The following is a 19,415-nucleotide window of genomic DNA, read 5'->3' on the forward strand; positions in this document are numbered from 1 at the left end:
GATGGAACCAGGATGCACTGTGGGAAGACAACATTGCTCTGGGCAATGTTCCCTGGGCCTGGCCTTTTGTCACGAACATTGAGAGCGCCTCCCCCTCCAGCCGTCAGAGATCAGACTCACCGGAATATTGACTTCAAAGACTACATTTCCCATAAGCCCGCATACCTAGGTCTGATTGCACTGCAGCTGTTCCCTGTTTCCCACTCGCTATTTAAACGAACTCTGTTTACTCACTCATTGCGAAGTCTTGTTTTGCTCCGGCTACATTTCTAAGCATTTTCCCAGTCTGTTACTCTGTCTATCGTGTACCAACCCAGCTTTGTTCTTGTGACCTCGTTAGATTGCCGCCTGCCCTGTATTACCTCTGCCTGTCTTAGTTTATCATTGTTTGCTGCCTGCCCCGATCTTCTGCCTGCTCTCACTCTGATTCTGCCTGCCTTCTATATCTCTGTTTGCCCATTGCTTGACCATTGCCTGTACGACTATTGAGTTCTTCATTAAAACACTGCTCATGGATCCCAACCTACCTGAGTCGTCTTTACACCTTTCATGTGGATGTCAATTTGACATGTGCCACCTACCTAAACCAGGTACACCCCTTCATGGCCGTGGTATTCCCTTGCCACACTGCATACATTGTTCAGGAATGGTTTGAGGAACATGATGAAGGATTCAAATTGTTGCCCTGGCCTCCAAATTCCCCAGATCTCAATCTGATTGCGTATTTTACAACAGCTTAAAATGTAGCACATCCAATCAGATATTAGAGTCAGAAACATCAGTTTAATAAAACACTATTTTAAATAGCCAAAGGGAATACTAGTCCTGTACCACAACTATTTACATTATTATCCAACACTGTGCTATATATTGCAATACTGATTTTTGTAATTTGTTGCGTTACCAAAGAAAATGAGCTGGCATGCATTGATTTCACCATAAAAATCTGATTAGAGTATTTTATTGTAAGAAATTACTGTTAAATCTTTTACAGTGCACATCCAGTATAGGCACAATCTAATAAATAAAAAAAAAGACAAGTTCCTCTTCTCTTTCTCCACTTTGTTGTCAGGTGTGAAGCAGTTTGAGGTGTGTTAAGAGAGCCACAGTCATATCATCTGAACTGCAGACTCACAGCATAATCAGACACTTATATATAAATAGAAGCACTGTCTGTCTGAGAGCAAGGGAGGAGGGATGCATTGCTGTGCTTCATGCTGGGGCTACTCCTGAGGATTCGCTGTTCTCCAGAGCGTTAAGCAGTATGTCTGGTGTTGTTGCGGGTTGCTATTTGAGTAGAGCAAAGTTCAACATCAGTGCTCCATGTTGTATTCATCACTGATTTAACAAATTAATGGAATAGCTCACCGAAAAATGAAACTTCTGTCATTTAATTATCCTCATTTTCAACCCTGTAGTCTTTCTTTCTTATGTGAAAGAGCTACAAAAACTGCATAAAAGATTCCTCACAATTCTACAGAATATATGTGGTAAACTGTGTTAAATAGAACTGTAAATACTACACTGTTATAAGTAGCTGAAAACATACAAGGTGTGGAGGATGGGTATAATGACAGGCATTCAAATTCTTCCGAAATCTGCAGAGCTTTTTTGTGTAGCTCTGCGTACACAGATCCGTGTGTGCCTACACACACATTAGGTGACATTTTGTATTCTCCACTAACAAATATGAAATATGTAACTCTCTGAATGCATTTTTCAGTCACGGAACAAGGTGTGCCGGTGAGGTGTCTGCAGTTTCAAACAACAACATCTGTGGGGTGGGTGTGGCCTACAACTCCAAAGTGGCAGGTATGTTTCTGATTTGTTTTTACAGTGATGATATTAAAATGATAGTATAGTACCTAATTTGATAATATTAACTCCAAGAGCATGCAATACTTTCTATGCAACATCAGCATGCAGTGCACTTAAACATACAATAGAATATATTTTTTTAAAGTATAATTTTTTACCAAATTGTTAAATCCATCGCTGTCAGGTGCATACAAAATACCATGGGGAAAAGCCCAACGATGCTTGCTAAATAAAAATGTTGCGATGTGAATGCACTTAATTCACATTAATGAAAACTATTTCATTACAGTTCCACATAGATGTTATTAGCTTTTACTAGCAAGTCTGGTGTCTTCCTTATATGGGCGTGAAGTAATTCATCAAATAATGATCAAATGATGGAGAAGAGTGTTATAACATTGTATATATATCAGACACTTTCAGAATGTTAAAGATCACAGTAATGGAGTGATGTTGTTCAATCTAGATCATGGTGGTCTGCTGCATCCTCCTCTATATATCGCTCTGAAATGGCCAGCAAGATCAAAACTGCGGCAATCAAACTGTGTTCAGCACAGATTAAGTGGAGGCGTTTGCACTGCATAACTCCTATAGTGAATCGGGCACTAAACCAGTGCAGAAAACGTGTGCAAATAAACAGTGCTTTTACTGGGCACAAAGTTAATTTCCCCCAATGCTTTTTTTATTTTAAATATTTATAGTTATAGTATACTTTTTCCTTTATCATGGTTGTGCAGTCCAGTTAATAAAAATGATGAATGACTTGTCTTAATTTGAGACATCGCTTTGTTTCTTAGCCTAATGTAATAACAGCTGAATTAATAACTCTACCCTTTCCCTGTTTCACAATAGCCAGCACCGAGCACAAACATGTTGGCATCAATAGTGTCACGGTTTCATGTCACCCGCACCATGTTTCGTGTCACCTGCACTGTGTTTCGCGTCATCTGCACCATGTTTCGCGTCGTCTGCACCGTGTTTCATGTTGTCCGCCCCGTGTTTTCTGTTTCACCTGTCACTAGTCACTTTCCATGTCACGCTCCCTGGTTGTCCGCCCGTGTTTTCTGTTTTACCGTTCACGCTCCCTGTCATGTCTTCCTTGTTGTCCGCCCGTGATTCACTGTCTCTGTGAAAACTACACTTCCCTTCTTCCCGTCGTTTCTGGCCCTGTCTGCGTGTTATTGTCCGCACCTGTTCGTCATTTTGTTATCACCGTGTCTGTCCATTTAAACCCCGCTGTTTTGCCTTTCCGCTGTCGATCGTTGACATTACATGTTCTGTGTTAACCTCTCTCCCTGCTGCTCTTGTTCCCAGCTCTCAGCCCGTTCGAGGATTTCCCTACCCTTCGTGTATGGTCGCTGTCCACACTCCTCCTGTATGTTATCCAGCATTTTAGTTTCCTTTTCCCATCATGGACGTTTTATTTTCCCCAGTGTTTGTGTTATTTCAAATAAAGACCGCTTTTGGATCCACACCTCCCGTCTGCCTTCTCCTCCTTCCACACAATCGTTACAAATAGAAACATAATTTATGCTCTGCAGCACATTGATTTTTTTTTTTTCTAAAGGAATATCTTTTGTTTAGCTTTTGTCCCTCACGAAGGGATACATATATTGTGTGGCTTGAACTGTAGCCTTTCCTCTTCAGCTTAAATTGCTTTGCTGGAAGAGCTTAGTCACAGGTCTCACATGTGTTGTTTGAGTCAACTGCTGACGTCTTACAATGTACAGCACGGGTATTCTTAAGTCCTGATTTAGTAAGATTCCAAATAAAGGGTTATAATTTGCTTGTGCAATCTAACCAATTGCGTGTGTGATTCATAGGCATATTCACTATGAATAACTGCGCAAATAGCCAAATTTGCAAAATTCAGCAGGTACGCTGCTCACTTGCAGCTCACTAAAAAGCAGTGATTTCAAGTATGACTATTTATATGATTTATGAAATTGTATTGCCTACCGTATATATGAAAAAAAAGAAATGCAGGTGAATTTTAATGGATGGGTGCTCAACCCAAATTACATATCCAGTAATTACATACTGTTATATCAGCTCAGACATTTTTTGCATGTGCTTTCAAGTTTGCACATGTTTTTATACACTCAAACCTTTAGTAAATCTGGGCCTTAGAGTGCATTCATACATCGAATTCTGGCATAAGCGTGAATATAGACTCACTGAGCAGGTCTTATTAGTAAGGAACACTAATAAAGTTCCTGACGGGGTCTTCTGCTGTTGTAGCCCATCCGCCTCAAGGTTCAACGTGTTGTGCATTCTGAGATGCTATTCTGCTCACTACAATTGTACAGAGTGGTTATCTGCCTTTCTGTCAGCTCAAAGCAGTCTGGCCATTCTCTGTTAACCGCTCCCATCAACAACACTTTTCTGTCCACAGAACTGCCGATCACTGGATGTTTTTTGTTTTTAGCTCCATTCTGAGTAAACTCTAGAGATAGTAGTTTGTGAAAATCCCAGGAGATCAGCTGTTACAGAAATACTCAAACTAGCCCGCCTGGCACCAACAATAATGTCACGGTCGAAATTACTGATATTACATATTTTCTTCATTCTGATGGTTGATGTGAACATTAACTAAAGCTCCTGACCTGTATCTACATGATTTTATGCACTGCATTGCTGCCACACAATTGGCTGATTAGATAATCACAAAAATAAGTAAGTTTAAGGTATTCCTATTAAAGTGCTCAGTGAGGGTATATTAATACATGTAACAAGCTAAATCTTTTGGTCCCCTAAATGGGATGCTGGTGTCCCAAACAGCCTACTGTAACGTGTAGGTGCTGGACAGAATGACCCAGGAGCAGAGGTAACAGTTCCAAAAATATGTATTAATAAAGTCAGTATTGCGCCACCGCGCAGAGAAGAGAGTAGTGTGTTCGTCAATGGAGTGTGTGCATCGTGTTAGTCAGGAGGAGCTTGGCAGAATCCTCCGTAGAAGCTTGCCGATGAGAGAGATGTCCAGCAGCCAATGCGAGCAATAGCAGAAGTGTAGATCCCCAGCACGCAAGCATAGAGCAGAATTCCTTTGTGGATTGTCAGGCTGAACTCTTTGCTCGTCAAGCAATCAGTGGCATGATCGTGCCGCCCTGAGTACAATGAAAGTTCCCATGGAAATGCAATCATGCCAGTTGAGAGTGCCTGCGAAACACGAGGGAGATAAAATGAAAAAAAAAAAAAACTGCATTCTTACCAGAATTGTGACACCTAATAGACCAGCATTACTACTTTGGTCAACAAGCGTCACCTGAGAGGCCATGCTGGTTGACCAGCTTTACAAAGCCAGAACCAAACTAGTGCTGTCTAGTCTGGACCAGCATTGAAACACATTTTCAGAAGGGTTGGCAGAAGGGGATGAGAAGCAAAGCTCTCAGAGTGGATTGTGAAGTGCTTTACGTGGTGCCAAAGCAATTATATTCTGATCCTAATTCTACTCCTCTCCAGTGAGGCTCACACCCTCTCGCCCCTTCAATTATCACTGCAGAGCCTGCCGAATATAGTGGAAATACATGTGATAGGGTTTTCCTCTTGTTCCCATTTTCACGTTTCCATGTAGCAAGAAATGCAAAAGTGCAACACAGAACAGTAATTGAAAAACAATTAGAAGATTTAAACAACACAACTTTTCTTGTTGAACAGAGTAGCATATAGTGGATTTTAAATGTGATTGGAAAAAAATCATCCTACAGTTGAAAGAAAAGGTATGTGAACCCTTTGTAATTAGCTGGTTTTCTCCATTAATTGGTCATAAAATTTGATCTCATTTTTATCAAAGTCACAAGTATAGACAAACACAATGTGTTTGATATTGATTTTAAATTAGAAAATTAGACCAGCACAACATTCAGAAGTCATTTTGGACCATTATTCCTTACAGAACTGCTTCAGATCAGTCATATTCTTAAGTCTGGTGTGAACCACTCTCTTGAGGTCACTCCACAGCATCTCTATTGGGTTAAGCTCTTGGCTCTGGCTGGACCACTCAAAAAGGTGGATTTTCTTTATTTGAAGCCATTCTGTAGTGGATTTACTTCTATGTTAAGGGTCAGTGTCTTGCTTATTAACCTGACATTTTCTTGTTGGATATCTTGATAAATTGAGAATAAATGATGGCAAGCGGTCAGGCTCCAAATCATGATTTTCCCTCCACTGTACTTCACTGTTGGGATATTGTTTTTATGTTGGGATGCGGTGCCCTTTTTCCACCATACATGTGCTGCATGTTCTTCCAAAACAATTAAATTTTTGTTTCATCAGACTGCAAAGCATTTTCTCTGGAGTGACAAAGTGGTCTTTGGCAATCTTTGGGCACACAGCAATGTTGTTTTGGAAAGCAGCGGATTCCTGTGTGGTGTCCTGCCATGGACACCATGCCTGTTTAATGCATGGTGTCCATGGCAGGACACATGGTAGAAGACTCATGGACAGAGATGTTAACCAGTTCCACTGATTTTTTAAAGTATTTAGCTGTCACTCTAGGGTTCTTTTTTACCTCATTGGGCATTCTGCAGTTTTCTCTTTTGAGTCATCTTGGCTGAATGGCCACTTCTAGAGAGAGCAGCCACAGTACTAAATTGTCTCCATTTATAGATAATTTTTCTAACTGTGGACAGATGAATATCTAAACTTCAAGATAACTTTGTAACCCTTTCAGGCTTTGTAGAAAGCAACAATTCTTGATTGTAGGTCTTCTGAGATCTTTTTGTTTTTTTTTGTGAGGCATAGTCCACGTCAGCAGACGCTTCTTGTGAATAGCTCAAAATGTTTGAGTGTTTTTTACAAGTCAAAGTAGCTCTAACCCACAACTCCAATCTCATTTCATTTATGAGATGCCAGGTTTGTCAACACCTGATTTTAATTAGCTTTTGTTGATCTCATTAGCCTAGAGGTTCACATACCTAGCCCCCCATAGCCTACACTGAATGTTTGAATGATGTATTCAATATCTCAATAATGTGTGTGATTAGTTAAATTAGATTGTGGTTGTTCATTATTGTAACTTAGATGAAGATCAAACTAGATTTAAAGACAAATTTATACATAAATGCTGGTGATTCCAAAGGGTTTACATACTTTTTCTTGCAATTGGATGCAAACCCACCAAATTTTAGTAGAATAGAGGTATGTCTGTCTGCAAATGTGACACTCCTGTTCAACCTGCTCCGTACGGGACTCGAACCGGAGTCTCCGGCATGGGAGACGTGTGCGCTAACAAGGAGGCTAAAGGCTACAGTCTCTAGCATTAGTCGCTAGTGCACCTTTTCAGGTCATGAGAGTGAGGTTTTATACACATTGCCCAGCTATCTATCAGCTGGCCACCATTACACAACCCAGGGCCATTTAACAGAAGTTAAAACATAAGTGTAAATCAGGTACATCAATGTAAAAATGTATACATAAAATTAAACAACTTAAATAGGGCTTTTACATAGAAACACAATAAAAAATAAAAAACAAAATAAACATATATAAAATAAAATTAATAACTATATACACATCCTTCTTAAATCAGATCTTTGCAGATGAATTTGCTTATATTTGCGTGACCCTTTCGCATCTTTATGTCAGCAATATTTGAAATCCTTCGCCAGATTATTCTTGAGAAAACTTGACAAGCTATTGTGGAAAGTTTGGGCACCTTGTTTAGTGAATAGACAATGTCAGCTAGGAAGTGATGGATTGGGATATGAAGTGTGCTCTTGATCTCATCTTGGTGCAGGTATTCGTATGCTTGACCAGCCCTTCATGACGGACATCATTGAAGCCTCTTCCATTAGTCACATGCCGCAGGTTATTGACATCTACAGCGCCAGCTGGGGTCCCACCGATGACGGCAAGACTGTGGACGGTCCACGTGAGCTCACCCTGCAGGCCATGGCGGATGGTGTCAATAAGGTAGGGTGCCAAAATGTAAAACTCTCCAAGAGCAGTTCTATATAGAGTCTACAGAGGTTTCTCTCAGGCAAAATGTGTTCCCTAATGAATACTCTTTCTTTTTGTGAGATGGAGCACCTGATGTTGTGTGGAGAAAAAAAGGGAACAAATAGAGAGGTACAGACTTGTAACAGCTGGTCAAATCCAATAAAAACCCAGGGTTCAGAGCCCTCCTCTTCCCTCTGCCACTTTAGATCAACTTTAACACCAGTCAGATGAACCAATAATGGTGGAGTTTTGAAAGTATTGTTGTATTTATAGAAATATGAATTTTAAATGGATTCACAATAGAATCAAATTTGAATAACATGTCTTGTATGTCAACTTGCAAAGTCTAAGCGCTCCACGCTAAACATGTCATTTAGTTGCACATCCCTCTCCGTGACTTCACAAATTGCCATGGCTAAGGGGAATAAATGGAGATAAGCGCTCCACTGCTGAGTGGGATTTATGAGAGTGCTCCTCTTGTCAAGCCGAGGCATCACACAAAGTAATCTCAGTGTATTTTAAAAAGCCCTTGCAATTTAAATCACAGAGGACAGAAAAACCTGTGATGGGCTAATATTTAGTGCTGTTTATCATAATAAGGGTCAGGTGGCATCCTTTGTTTATTTATTTGTATGATGCATATACTGAATGCTAATGATACACCATATACAGTTCAGCAGTGTTGATGTGCACCAGCATATGTTGTGTTTGGATGATGATGTTCTAGCATAACCCTCTGTGGTCTGAGGGTGTTTTGGGCCCTGGAGAAGTTTTGACATGCCTTGACATTTGTGCTTTTTTCAGTTGCTTAAAAACATATTAATGGCTAATGTCTGATAACACTGTATTCAGCACAAACTGGCTAAAATAATATGTGAGCAACATGTGTGTACATGTTTGTATTTTTGAGAAAATAACGTTTATGTGCAGTTTTTGAAAAAACTAAATTTTTAAGTCATTGAAATAAGGCCATATAATACATACTAAACATTTGTCCACAAGCCTTTTGAGAACTGGATCTTGTAGCCTAGAGTTTTTGCTACAAAAATAATGTGAAAACCATCCTGATCACGCATTCATACAAAACAATATAGTAATTTAACTTTTGTAAGACAATTTTAGTGTTAGAAAGGTCATATGCAAGGAGGCGGGAACTATCATGAATATTGATTGTAATTCAATTCAACCTGAGGAGACAAAAGACCCCTCCCCTGGGCCTATCAATGAGGAATGTGACAGAAAGAGAATGAAAGTGCATTTTACTCATTTACACCTGAACAGATATTTGCAAGCACAAGCTTTGTTGATGATAATGAGGCAGCATAAACGCTATTTAAAATATAATCTAAACATTCATATAATTTTATATCATATTACATATCATATTTATATTATACAGCATACAATTTAAATACCTGCTTTAGCCGAAACAGCATTTAAATGTAACTAAAACTTGCTTATTAGGACATATTTCAAATGTCAATACTCTGAATCCTGTCTAGCAAATCTGGAAACAGTCCCACTAGTAAAATATGTACATGTTTATATAAAATAGCATGTCAACTAATGAAAACTAATTGACTTACTTGTCTGAAATTGTATCCTCGGCTGGATCAAGTCTCTCTTCAAAATACAAATGTTCATCGGAGTCCCGCTCTTCTTCTGAGGAAAATGTGAACTCTTTCATACTATCCTGGAGCTTTCTCATCTGTGTATCGTTGGAAACGCGCAGAAAAATTTATGAAATGTGTTTAACTCAAACCTCACAGTTGCCTTTGTATCATTACAAACATGCAGAATCATTGAGTTGTGTTGTGTTTACATTAAACCTCACAGTCAGGGGGCGTGTACATTTGCATTGATCGTCTCAGCACATTAGCGTATGAATGGCGCGCTCTGCTGGTGGGTGTGACCACATTACAGATAATTAGATAGCTTAGTAAAAACTGTACATTGCTTTGTTTCAAACAGATTGCATTGCAGGAGAATATCTGTTTTAAATTGGAATAGTTTAATTTAAAAGTAGACATTTTAAGCTTTCTTTAGACACATGTTTCATGTTTGTGTGATAAGTATTCGCGGAGTTTCAGTTCATTTTTGTGACGTGTTTCAGAAATATGCTCGTGAACACAGATACTGCTGAAAGCTCACCATTTTTATTTTCTTTATTTTACAAAAGCACAAGATTTTGTTGTTAATGTGAGTGTACACAAATACGAGTAGACCCTTTATAGTCTCTAATGATGTCTTACACTTATCTGTATACCCAAAAATGGAGTTTTTTAAATAGTTTCCGCTGTAATGACGAAAATATCCAGCAGGACGCGCCGGCGCGTCCGTCGACCCCAGAGGGTTAATCTGTTTGAGAGGTTTGAATTCTAGATGTTTATTTATCAATATAATGACCCCCCTGCTCTTACTTGAACCAGCACTAAATAAAACATGTCCACCCAATATTTTCCCAAAATGTTCAGCTTTGTGCGGGGAAAGGTGCATTTCTTGAAGAAACACTATTTCATATTTCTTACGCTTAAGAAAATAAATAACCGTCCTTCTTTTTATCGGGTGCACCAACCCATTCACATTCCATATGGAGAGAAATAATCCACTCATATTAACATTTTACATTTTGACATATTAGAAAACATAGTGTGTCAAAAACAAGATTATAGAGACCACATTCCCCATTATTTCAACAATCAAACCATAAACTTCCCTCAGAACTAAACAAACAGAAACAAATTTAAACGTGCGCAATAACCCTGTGCATGACAGTGCTCAAACTCAAAGAGTCCATGTATGCCTACGAGAGTCCCGCGACAGCTTTGCCATCAGATTGCTCAAGTCTGGTGCTTTTGTACAAATTCTGTGAAGCAAAATTACATTACAGCAAATAATCTATAAAACAAACTCCAGCCAATAGGCAGAATAAACACAAAGAAAGTGTAGATTCATTAACAGAACTGTCTTGAAGGTCTGTTCCTCCACAAAACAAGCTCTAGTCTCTAGCGGAACCAGCACAAAAAAAAAAAACATTTTATATATATATATATAAGCCATACGGTTTCCTCAGACAGACAAATGAATGTTCAGCGAGCCGGCTGGTCATGAGTGCAGCAGATTACATAATCCTCCCAATGTCCTTGAAAAAACGACGTCCCGGTTCCTTGGATGGTCAAGAGTGTATTGAGTGAGACTATTTCACTCAGAGGCCTAATAGAAAAACACCATGACTTCTTCAGTCCATTGATTTTATGACAGATATCACTTGTAGGCACGTAGATATTTTGCAGCCATACTTAATATCCATTCTTAATCTGGCTGGGAACTACAGTGTAAAAGCGATCTTCTGTCAATGCAAAAGCTTCTTTTGTGGAATGTTATTCCACAAAACAAACTCCAGACGTTAGGCAGAACCAACACAAAAAGAAACAAAAATGGTGCTCAGCTTCCTCAGACAGCCAAGAGTAAGTACAGCGAGTCAATCCACTCCCATGAGAAACACCAAATGGTTTACTCACCCATTGTTTCTATGAAAGACAAGCCTTGCTTGGGACATGTAAATACTTTGCAGCCATACTTAGCATCAGCTTGGCCAGGGAACATCAAAGCAAAAGCGATCTTCTGTTTATGTAAGAGTTTCTTGCATTCCTTGAATCGATCACATTTCTCAGCTTGGCCAGGGAACATCAGAGCAAAAGCGATCTTCTGTTTATGTAAGAGTTTCTTGCATTCCTTAAATCGATCACATTTCTCTCTTGTCGAATTTGCTAAATCCTGGAACAAGAAAATGTAATGGTTCTTCCAAGAATGCTTTCCTTTTCTCCTTGCTTTGCACAACACATGATCTTTATCGGAGGTGCTCAAAAATTTGGCCAGAATTGATTGGGGCCTGTCTCTCTCAGCGGATCTGCGAGCTGGGACTCTGTGAGCTCGCTCGATTTTCAACTTGTGGCCTGTTATGTCGAGCAGACTTGGGAAAAGCTCGTCTAGGTATTTCACCATATCTCTGCCTTCCTCATGCTCAGGAATTCCAACAATTTGTACGTTATTTTGCCTACTTTGGTTCTCCAAATCTGAAATTTTTTCAAAATTGCATTTCAAATCTATCTTGGTTGCTAGCAGATTAGCAGCTAATTCTCTCTCCGATGACTCCAGATAATTGAACCTTTTCTCGACATCCGACACTCTTGTAACCAACTCATAGAATTTTGTTTCCATCGCCGTAATCGATCGAGGTATTATGTTGGACAGTTGACTCTGGATTTCTCCCGCCGCACTGTCCAAACCGGGTCCCTGGTCTGCAGGCCCATCAGAGGTTTCAGCTTGGGCACGTAAGTGTCTTTTTATATCTCCAGAGCCAGAGGATTTTGACTTATTTGCCATGTTGACTTCAAAGAACATATATGTAGCAGGATATATTGAATCTCACCAGATTATGACACAAAAATAATTCAAAACCAGCAAAGTGTGCAGAGCTCGCATTTACACATGCTCCTCACATGGCATCATATGACTCCAATCGAGATTTTAGTTTTTATAAACTCAGATCAAATAACTTCTGCCAAAAAGTGACGAATCCCTCAACTACCAAATTTTAAAATGACACCCCGTTCCATCAATTAACGAATTGACTGCCTTTCAGCTAATCTCCAAAATGCTTTACACTAAACAATGCTTCGGAATGAACTTGTGTGGACTATACTACAATGTTTTATAAGAGAAGTCAAGGTCAATTTACGGCATATTAATTTGTATAGAATACGGAAGTGGTGACTCACTGTCGTAACACGCTAGCTGACCACTCTCTCCCATGATGTAGCTGCAAAGGTTTTATCTCCATAAATAAAGAATTGAGTAAAGATTTCTGCCCTACTCTTATCCATCTTATGGCACCATTACTTATTATAAAGGTTGACTCGTGCCATTTTTTAAATAATCAATAAGAGCATTCCCTGCACGCACGCATGCACACAACAACTACCAAAACAGCACATCGTGGACTTCACTAATGACAAGGTAGGAGCTGTTTTTCAAGTCATGAAGATGAATCAGAAACAATGAAGCAAGTACATATTACAATATCAATGTTTTGAATCACACTACACTAAATAGTGTAGACTATTTATATATATATATATATATATATATATATACACAGTCAGGTCCATAAATATTAGGACATCGACACAATTCTAATCTTTTTGGCTCTATACACCACCACAATGGATTTGAAATGAAACGAACAAGATGTGCTTTAACTGCAGACTTTCAGCATTAATTTGAGGGTATTTACATCCAAATCAGGTGAACGGTGTAGGAATTACAACAGTTAGTGAGCTCAGCAACACCAAAAGACCCGGAAAACAACTGTGGTGGATGACCGAATAATTCTTCCCCTGGTGAAGAAAACACCCTTCACAACAGTTGGCCAGATCAAGAACACTCTCCAGGAGGTAGGTGTATGTGTTTCAAAGTCAACAATCAAGATAAGACTTCACCAGAGTGAATACAGAGGGTTCACCACAAGATGTAAACCATTGGTGAGCCTCAAAAACAGGAAGGCCAGATTAGAGTTTGCCAAACAACATCTAAAAAAGCCTTCACAGTTCTGGAACAACATCCTATGGACAGATGAGACAAAGATCAACTTGTACCAGAGTGACGGGAAGAGAAGAGCATGGAGAAGGAAAGGAACTGCTCATGATCCAAAGCATACCACCTCATCAGTGAAGCATGGTGGTGGTAGTGTCATGGCGTGGGCATGTATGGCTGCAAATGGAACTGGTTCTCTTGTATTTATTGATGATGTGACTGCTGACAAAAGCAGCAGGATGAATTCTGAAGTGTTTCGGGCAATATTATCTGCTCATATTCAGCCAAATGCTTCAGAACTCATTGGACGGCGCTTCACAGTATAGATGGACAATGACCCGAAGCATACTGCGAAAGCAACCAAAGAGTTTTTTAAGGGAAAGAAGTGGAATGTTATGCAATGGCCAAGTCAATCACCTGACCTGAATCCGATTGAGCATGCATTTCACTTGCTGAAGACAAAACTGAAGGGAAAATGTCCCAAGAACAAGCAGGAACTGAAGACTGTTGCAGTAGAGGCCTGGCAGAGCATCACCAGTGATGAAACTCAGCGTCTGGTGATGTCTATGCGTTCCAGACTTCAGGCTGTAATTGACTGCAAAGGATTTGCAACCAAGAATTAAAAAGTGAAAGTTTGATTTATGATTGTTAATCTGTCCCATTACTTTTGGTCCCTTAAAAAGTGGGAGGCACATATACAAACTGTTGTAATTCCTACACCGTTCACCTGATTTGGATGTAAATTAAAGCTGAAAGTCTGAAGTTAAAGCACATCTTGTTCTTTTCATTTCAAATCCATTGTGGTGGTGTATAGAGCCAAAAAGATTAGAATTGTGTCGATGTTCCAATATTTGTGGACCTGACTGTATATATATATTAATATATAACTACTTGGTGAGTACATCCCAAGAAACCTATGTAAAATGGCTGCATTAAATATCAACTTCAGACACCTTAATCGCATCCAACACCCGCAAGCGTGTTCCAGTCAGAGCGTTAGTCCCTATGCCCTGTTCCCTTCAAAGACAATTACCCTCCTCTCTGAGGGCTTTGGGGGGTGCTGAAATGTGATAATGGTCAGTCACATCTCACTTCTACAGTGATTAGTATTGGAATTCTGTTTGGAAAGACCCCACAACATGGATCCTGCTCTCTTTGAAGTGCCCTGTGAATGAATCATCAGAGCAGGTGAGAACACAGCCACATGCGGTGAGCAGATTAATGGTGCCTTCTCGTTCTAGAATGCAAAGTTTCTGTAGTGCAGTTTGACGTCACTTTACCGTGCCTTTCTAGCTGGAGGAGCGGGACTGCAGGATTTAATTACGATAACTTCTGAAAAAGAATTTCGTCAACCTTAATAAGTACAATGGCATACAGATAAAGCTAATAGATATGGATTAAAGCAGCAGAACTTCATTTGGATTACACAGGATTTTTAAAGAGGCATTCAATAGTTTGGCATTCCCCTGTTGGAAGAGAACCAAGGGCCTCCCACATTTGGAATTCCTAGGACTCACGTTAGACTCCATTTGAATGCAAGCTTCTCTCCCCGTAGAGAATCAGAACGGATTCTTTACACATGCTACCACCCCCTATCAAATTATCCCTCAAGGGATAAGACCTTTTAGCATACTAGAATTTCCACAAGCTGAACCGTGGGATTAGTCATTGGATTTTTCCAACCCATAGGCAAATTCAGAGCTGCCCAACTTAAACTACAGTGTTGGGGGGGGGTCATTTAACTGCAATTTTCATTTATTTTTATAGCTATTTCAAAAAGAAAACACAGTACAATAGAAATAACCAATTTTTTTATATGTTAATTATAGTATATACAGTATTTTAAACTTTTTGAAATGACAAGAAATTAAAATTACTCGTTTGCACTCTGCCCCCTCTAGTGTGCTGGCTGTCAAGTGTCCTGTCACGGTGTCCTAACAGATTTGTTTTTTATTTCACGTGCAGAAAAAACTCACTCATGAAAGAGTTAAATGTTGCGATTCATTCATTATTCAGTATCCACCTCGTTAAACAGTCTCTGTATTAGCTCAATGTCCTGGTGTTATTGCAGTGTCATGACACTGCATTCTATTAACAGCTGTAAAGACCCGCTTCTGTTCCTGCTCTTTGGCCAGAGATTTTCTCTCTACCACACTTTCAAGACTCCCTGTCAGCAGCTAACACTGAATAGAGCTTGTTATAAAACCAGCAGTGCTTAAAGTGCAATCATTTGTTTTAGCTAATTATTTCTGAGTTGAGCTGATGGTATCATTCAAAAAAAGTGTGAGGAAGAGATATTAGAGAGAAATAGAGATAAAAGATAAAATGAGAAACAGATGAGTAGATTATGTTCACTAAAATTAGACCATTAGCAATAGTTTGTTTTCTAGTACATTTGTTCCAAACTTTCATGTTCACCATAATATTAATATAATCAGTCAAGGGATGTGTATTACAACGATGGATTGTGGCCTGGCCTGATGAGGCTAGTGACTGCCAGGGGCCATAAGCTCAGATGTCCGAAGTAGTGTAGCAACCGAAAGAAGGCAAAATTTACATCAATAGTTTTTTATAATTTTATAAATAATAATGCATTTAAAAATGTACACAATTATTCATGCCCTCGGACTGTAATAAGGAATATTCCCACCATCAGACCAATTCAACCTTGAAATACAATTTTCATGTTTAAGTGCAAAACCGGCTGTACCGGCAACAAATCATACATACCGACAGCATACCGAGGACGCATTCTTGCATTCAAACACAGCCTAATGGAGCAAAACTCCGAATTCAGAATTCAAAATGAATTGCTGTGGACTGTTAGCCAATTATAGGCTTATGTTCAATGAAATAGAAATAAAACGAACAATATATTGACTTCGAAAGCCATTTTATAGTTATTTTTATTGGAAAATGTTTATATATGCGATTAATTGTGATAAATTTGATTAATTTGTCGGGATTTCATGTAATTAATTAGATTAAAGATTTGTATCAATTGACAGCCCTAATCAATAGACAAACTAAGCTTTAATAAGTGCCAATGACTGTTGGATCAATGTGAAATAAATAAAGAAATTAGACCTGTTATTTTTCCCAGGTACCTCCTCAGCACTAATAAAGGTTTCAGAAAGCATTTGTTGTTGTGTACATTGTTGTCTCATTTACTCAATTGCTACATTATTTCTTATTTTTGCAATGAAATGTATTGTTATTTTGGCATTACATCTTGCAGACCTACAATAATAAAAATTTGATCAGCCATCCGATAAATCAAATTTGCAAAAACAATTGCTGAAGACATAATTTTAATATAAAGTCTCAGTTCTCAGAAATAAAGTCAAAATTCTGAGATTTTAAGAAGCAACTGCAAAATCTAAAATCGTAATTACCAGATACCATATGGACTTATTTTCATATTTGCTTACTCCCTGGTGAAACTGTGGGGGCTGAAAAGAGAGGGGAACCTCGTAGGACCATAATCAGTTTTTGATGCGTGAACATGCTAAATCACTATGTACTGTAAAAATAACAATAATCAAGTAAGACAACAATTGCACTGTACAAATTTCCTCCTGTGTCCTTTATAAAATAAAAAGCGAAAAGAATAAAACACTCTTGGCAGCTAAAAACATCCAAATTATATGTTTAAACAAGGACCTAAAACACAATGCCTCAGTCTGAATCATCGACACTCAAAAGAGAGTCTTTAAAATGTCTCAAAACTCCTCTCTGATCTCGCTGTGAAATTACTTGTGGTTATGTGAGCTTAATTTGTATCATAAATTGAGTAAATCTCCAAGCCTCTTAAAGGAAAATACCAAGGAGACTTGAATGCTCCTTACTGAGCTGTTGCGGGGGTGAGTGCGCTCTTAATCGTGCTGCTCTGCTTGTCCAACAGGGCCGCGGTGGGAAAGGCAGCATCTACGTGTGGGCCTCTGGAGACGGTGGTATCTATGACGACTGCAACTGTGATGGATATGCATCCAGCATGTGGACCATCTCTATTAATTCAGCCATCAATGATGGACGCACAGCACTCTATGATGAAAGCTGTTCCTCTACCCTGGCCTCCACCTTCAGCAACGGACGTAAACGAAACCCTGAAGCTGGCGTGGTGAGTGTGTGTGTGTGTGTACAGGTATTATATCATGTTTTGCTTGGATAACCTGCACTTTTATTATTTAGAGGTTTTTTTATCACAAAAATAATAAAAATATTTTTTTCCCATACATACTTTATTTTTTATGCATTTGAAAAAAGTAAAAAATAAATGGCCAGTGTGTTTTTATATATATTTGTTTGAAAAAGTTGTTTGTTCTAATCTCCACCCACATTTGCATGTGGAATATCATGATTCTGGAAATGTATGTTAAGGCTTAAGCAATTTTAGTTTTTTCCCCTGAATGGGATTAATTAAGAGTCATCAGTAACACTTAGTTCCAATAAGGTTCCATTCATTAACATTAATTAATGACAGTAATAGGTATCAAGAAAAAACAATGAACGTTATCATTTTTACACATTTAAATACTGTGTATTTAAATGTTTTGGCTCATCAGTGTATGTTGAAATTATCCAAGATTAATAAATTCTGTAAAAGTATTGTTCATTGTTAGTTCATGCTAACTAAAGTTGTTAACTTATGTTAACAAACAGAACCTTATTGTAAGTGTTACTGAGTCACCAAAGGACAATCAATGGTGGGATATATCTGTCCTTATTTTTGTACACAGCGCTTGAGGTAAAATTAGAGGCTTCCAATTTAGCGATATCGCCTCTGATCCTGTCAGGAAACTTTAAAAGCCAATCTTCTACAGCAAGATTCAATGCTTGACTCAATTTAGAGTGTGAGAGTCAGAGGTGAGGTGAGGTGCCGTGAAACATTCTTTTGAGACGCAATCCCTTATTCCACAGTGTAATAATACAGAGTATGACAGTGATGAAATGACAGGGAGTTAATTGTTTCATCCATTTTGTGCTCGAATAATTAGTGTAAAATGAAATTGGAGGGCTGCATTGAGATAGGAACTAAATCAAACCATATCATCAGACTCACAGAAAAGATCTGAGATGAAGACTGTGGTCAGTTTGTCAGAGAGGATCTGTCAATGGAAAGAGGGAATTGCCTGGTGTCAGTCTGGATTCTGTCAGGGCCATCAGTTTGCTGTGGTCTATTGATGTTGCCAAGGGCTTTCAGTAGATATGAATAATTATTCAAATATAATTATATATTTGCCTCTAAATATATATTTTATTCTCGCAAAATGATTCACATATTGTAAGGAGGGTTAGTTTAGCTAAAAGTGAAAATACTTATAATTTTCTCAACTTGAAGTTGTTCTAAACCTGTGTTGTTGTCAAATATTTTTGGTAAAATACATGTAAAATATGTCAATGTACCTTATATTGAATGTAAAATACAATTTCAACTGCTCTGATCAGAGTTGCATTATTAGGATTAAGAAGTGTTACGGCCCGCTAGCATCAGAAACTGATTACATTTGTCATGTGACCTCAAATTGTTCTGGTGTCCATGTGTACTAAGTTTGGTTAAGTTTGAATATTGTTTGGATACGTTTGAATATTAGACATATTGGATTATAAAACTTATTGGCTTATATCTTCCAAACAACATGACAAATCAAAATTCTTTTAAATAGATTTTGTCAGGAGCATCTCTTGATGAAACATGCTACTATTTGTGCAAATCAGACAAACAGCCTAGGACGAGTTTGAAAAAGTAGGTTTAAAATCATCAGAGTGGTAGAAAAAGTTTTCTTGCTGGAAATGGAAATCCACATGACCATATGATTTGGGGCGCTAAAGGATTTTGAGGAAATGGTCTGGTTCCTTTTCCATTACAGAACCACTTTATGGTGGATTCTTACAAAATTTGGTGTACAGCTTCTTGTACCCCGCTTGTGTATACACATTTTCATAAAAAAAACGGCCGTTCACAATTTAAGTTATTAGGTGCTGCAATTTTATTGGCTGTTGGTGGCTATTTTTGTTGATTTGTTAAATCAATATTTTAAGGATTTTTTTGCACAACAAAT

The 19,415-nt window shown here is 38.5% G+C and overlaps 1 protein-coding gene across 1 annotated transcript in view; it reads left to right on the plus strand.

Moving 5' to 3' along the window:
* pcsk2 (proprotein convertase subtilisin/kexin type 2) overlaps positions 1–19,415 on the plus strand; it is a 114,357-nt gene that overhangs the window by 68,538 nt on the left and 26,404 nt on the right. The window contains exons 7-9 of the mRNA XM_052151637.1: positions 1,724–1,812; positions 7,556–7,731; positions 17,258–17,473. Coding sequence (XP_052007597.1) covers positions 1,724–1,812; positions 7,556–7,731; positions 17,258–17,473 — 481 coding nt within the window. The remainder of the gene's footprint in view (positions 1–1,723; positions 1,813–7,555; positions 7,732–17,257; positions 17,474–19,415) is intronic.

The sequence above is a fragment of the Xyrauchen texanus genome, chromosome 20 (assembly GCF_025860055.1).
Source record: "Xyrauchen texanus isolate HMW12.3.18 chromosome 20, RBS_HiC_50CHRs, whole genome shotgun sequence".
NCBI classification, from domain to species: domain Eukaryota; kingdom Metazoa; phylum Chordata; class Actinopteri; order Cypriniformes; family Catostomidae; genus Xyrauchen; species Xyrauchen texanus.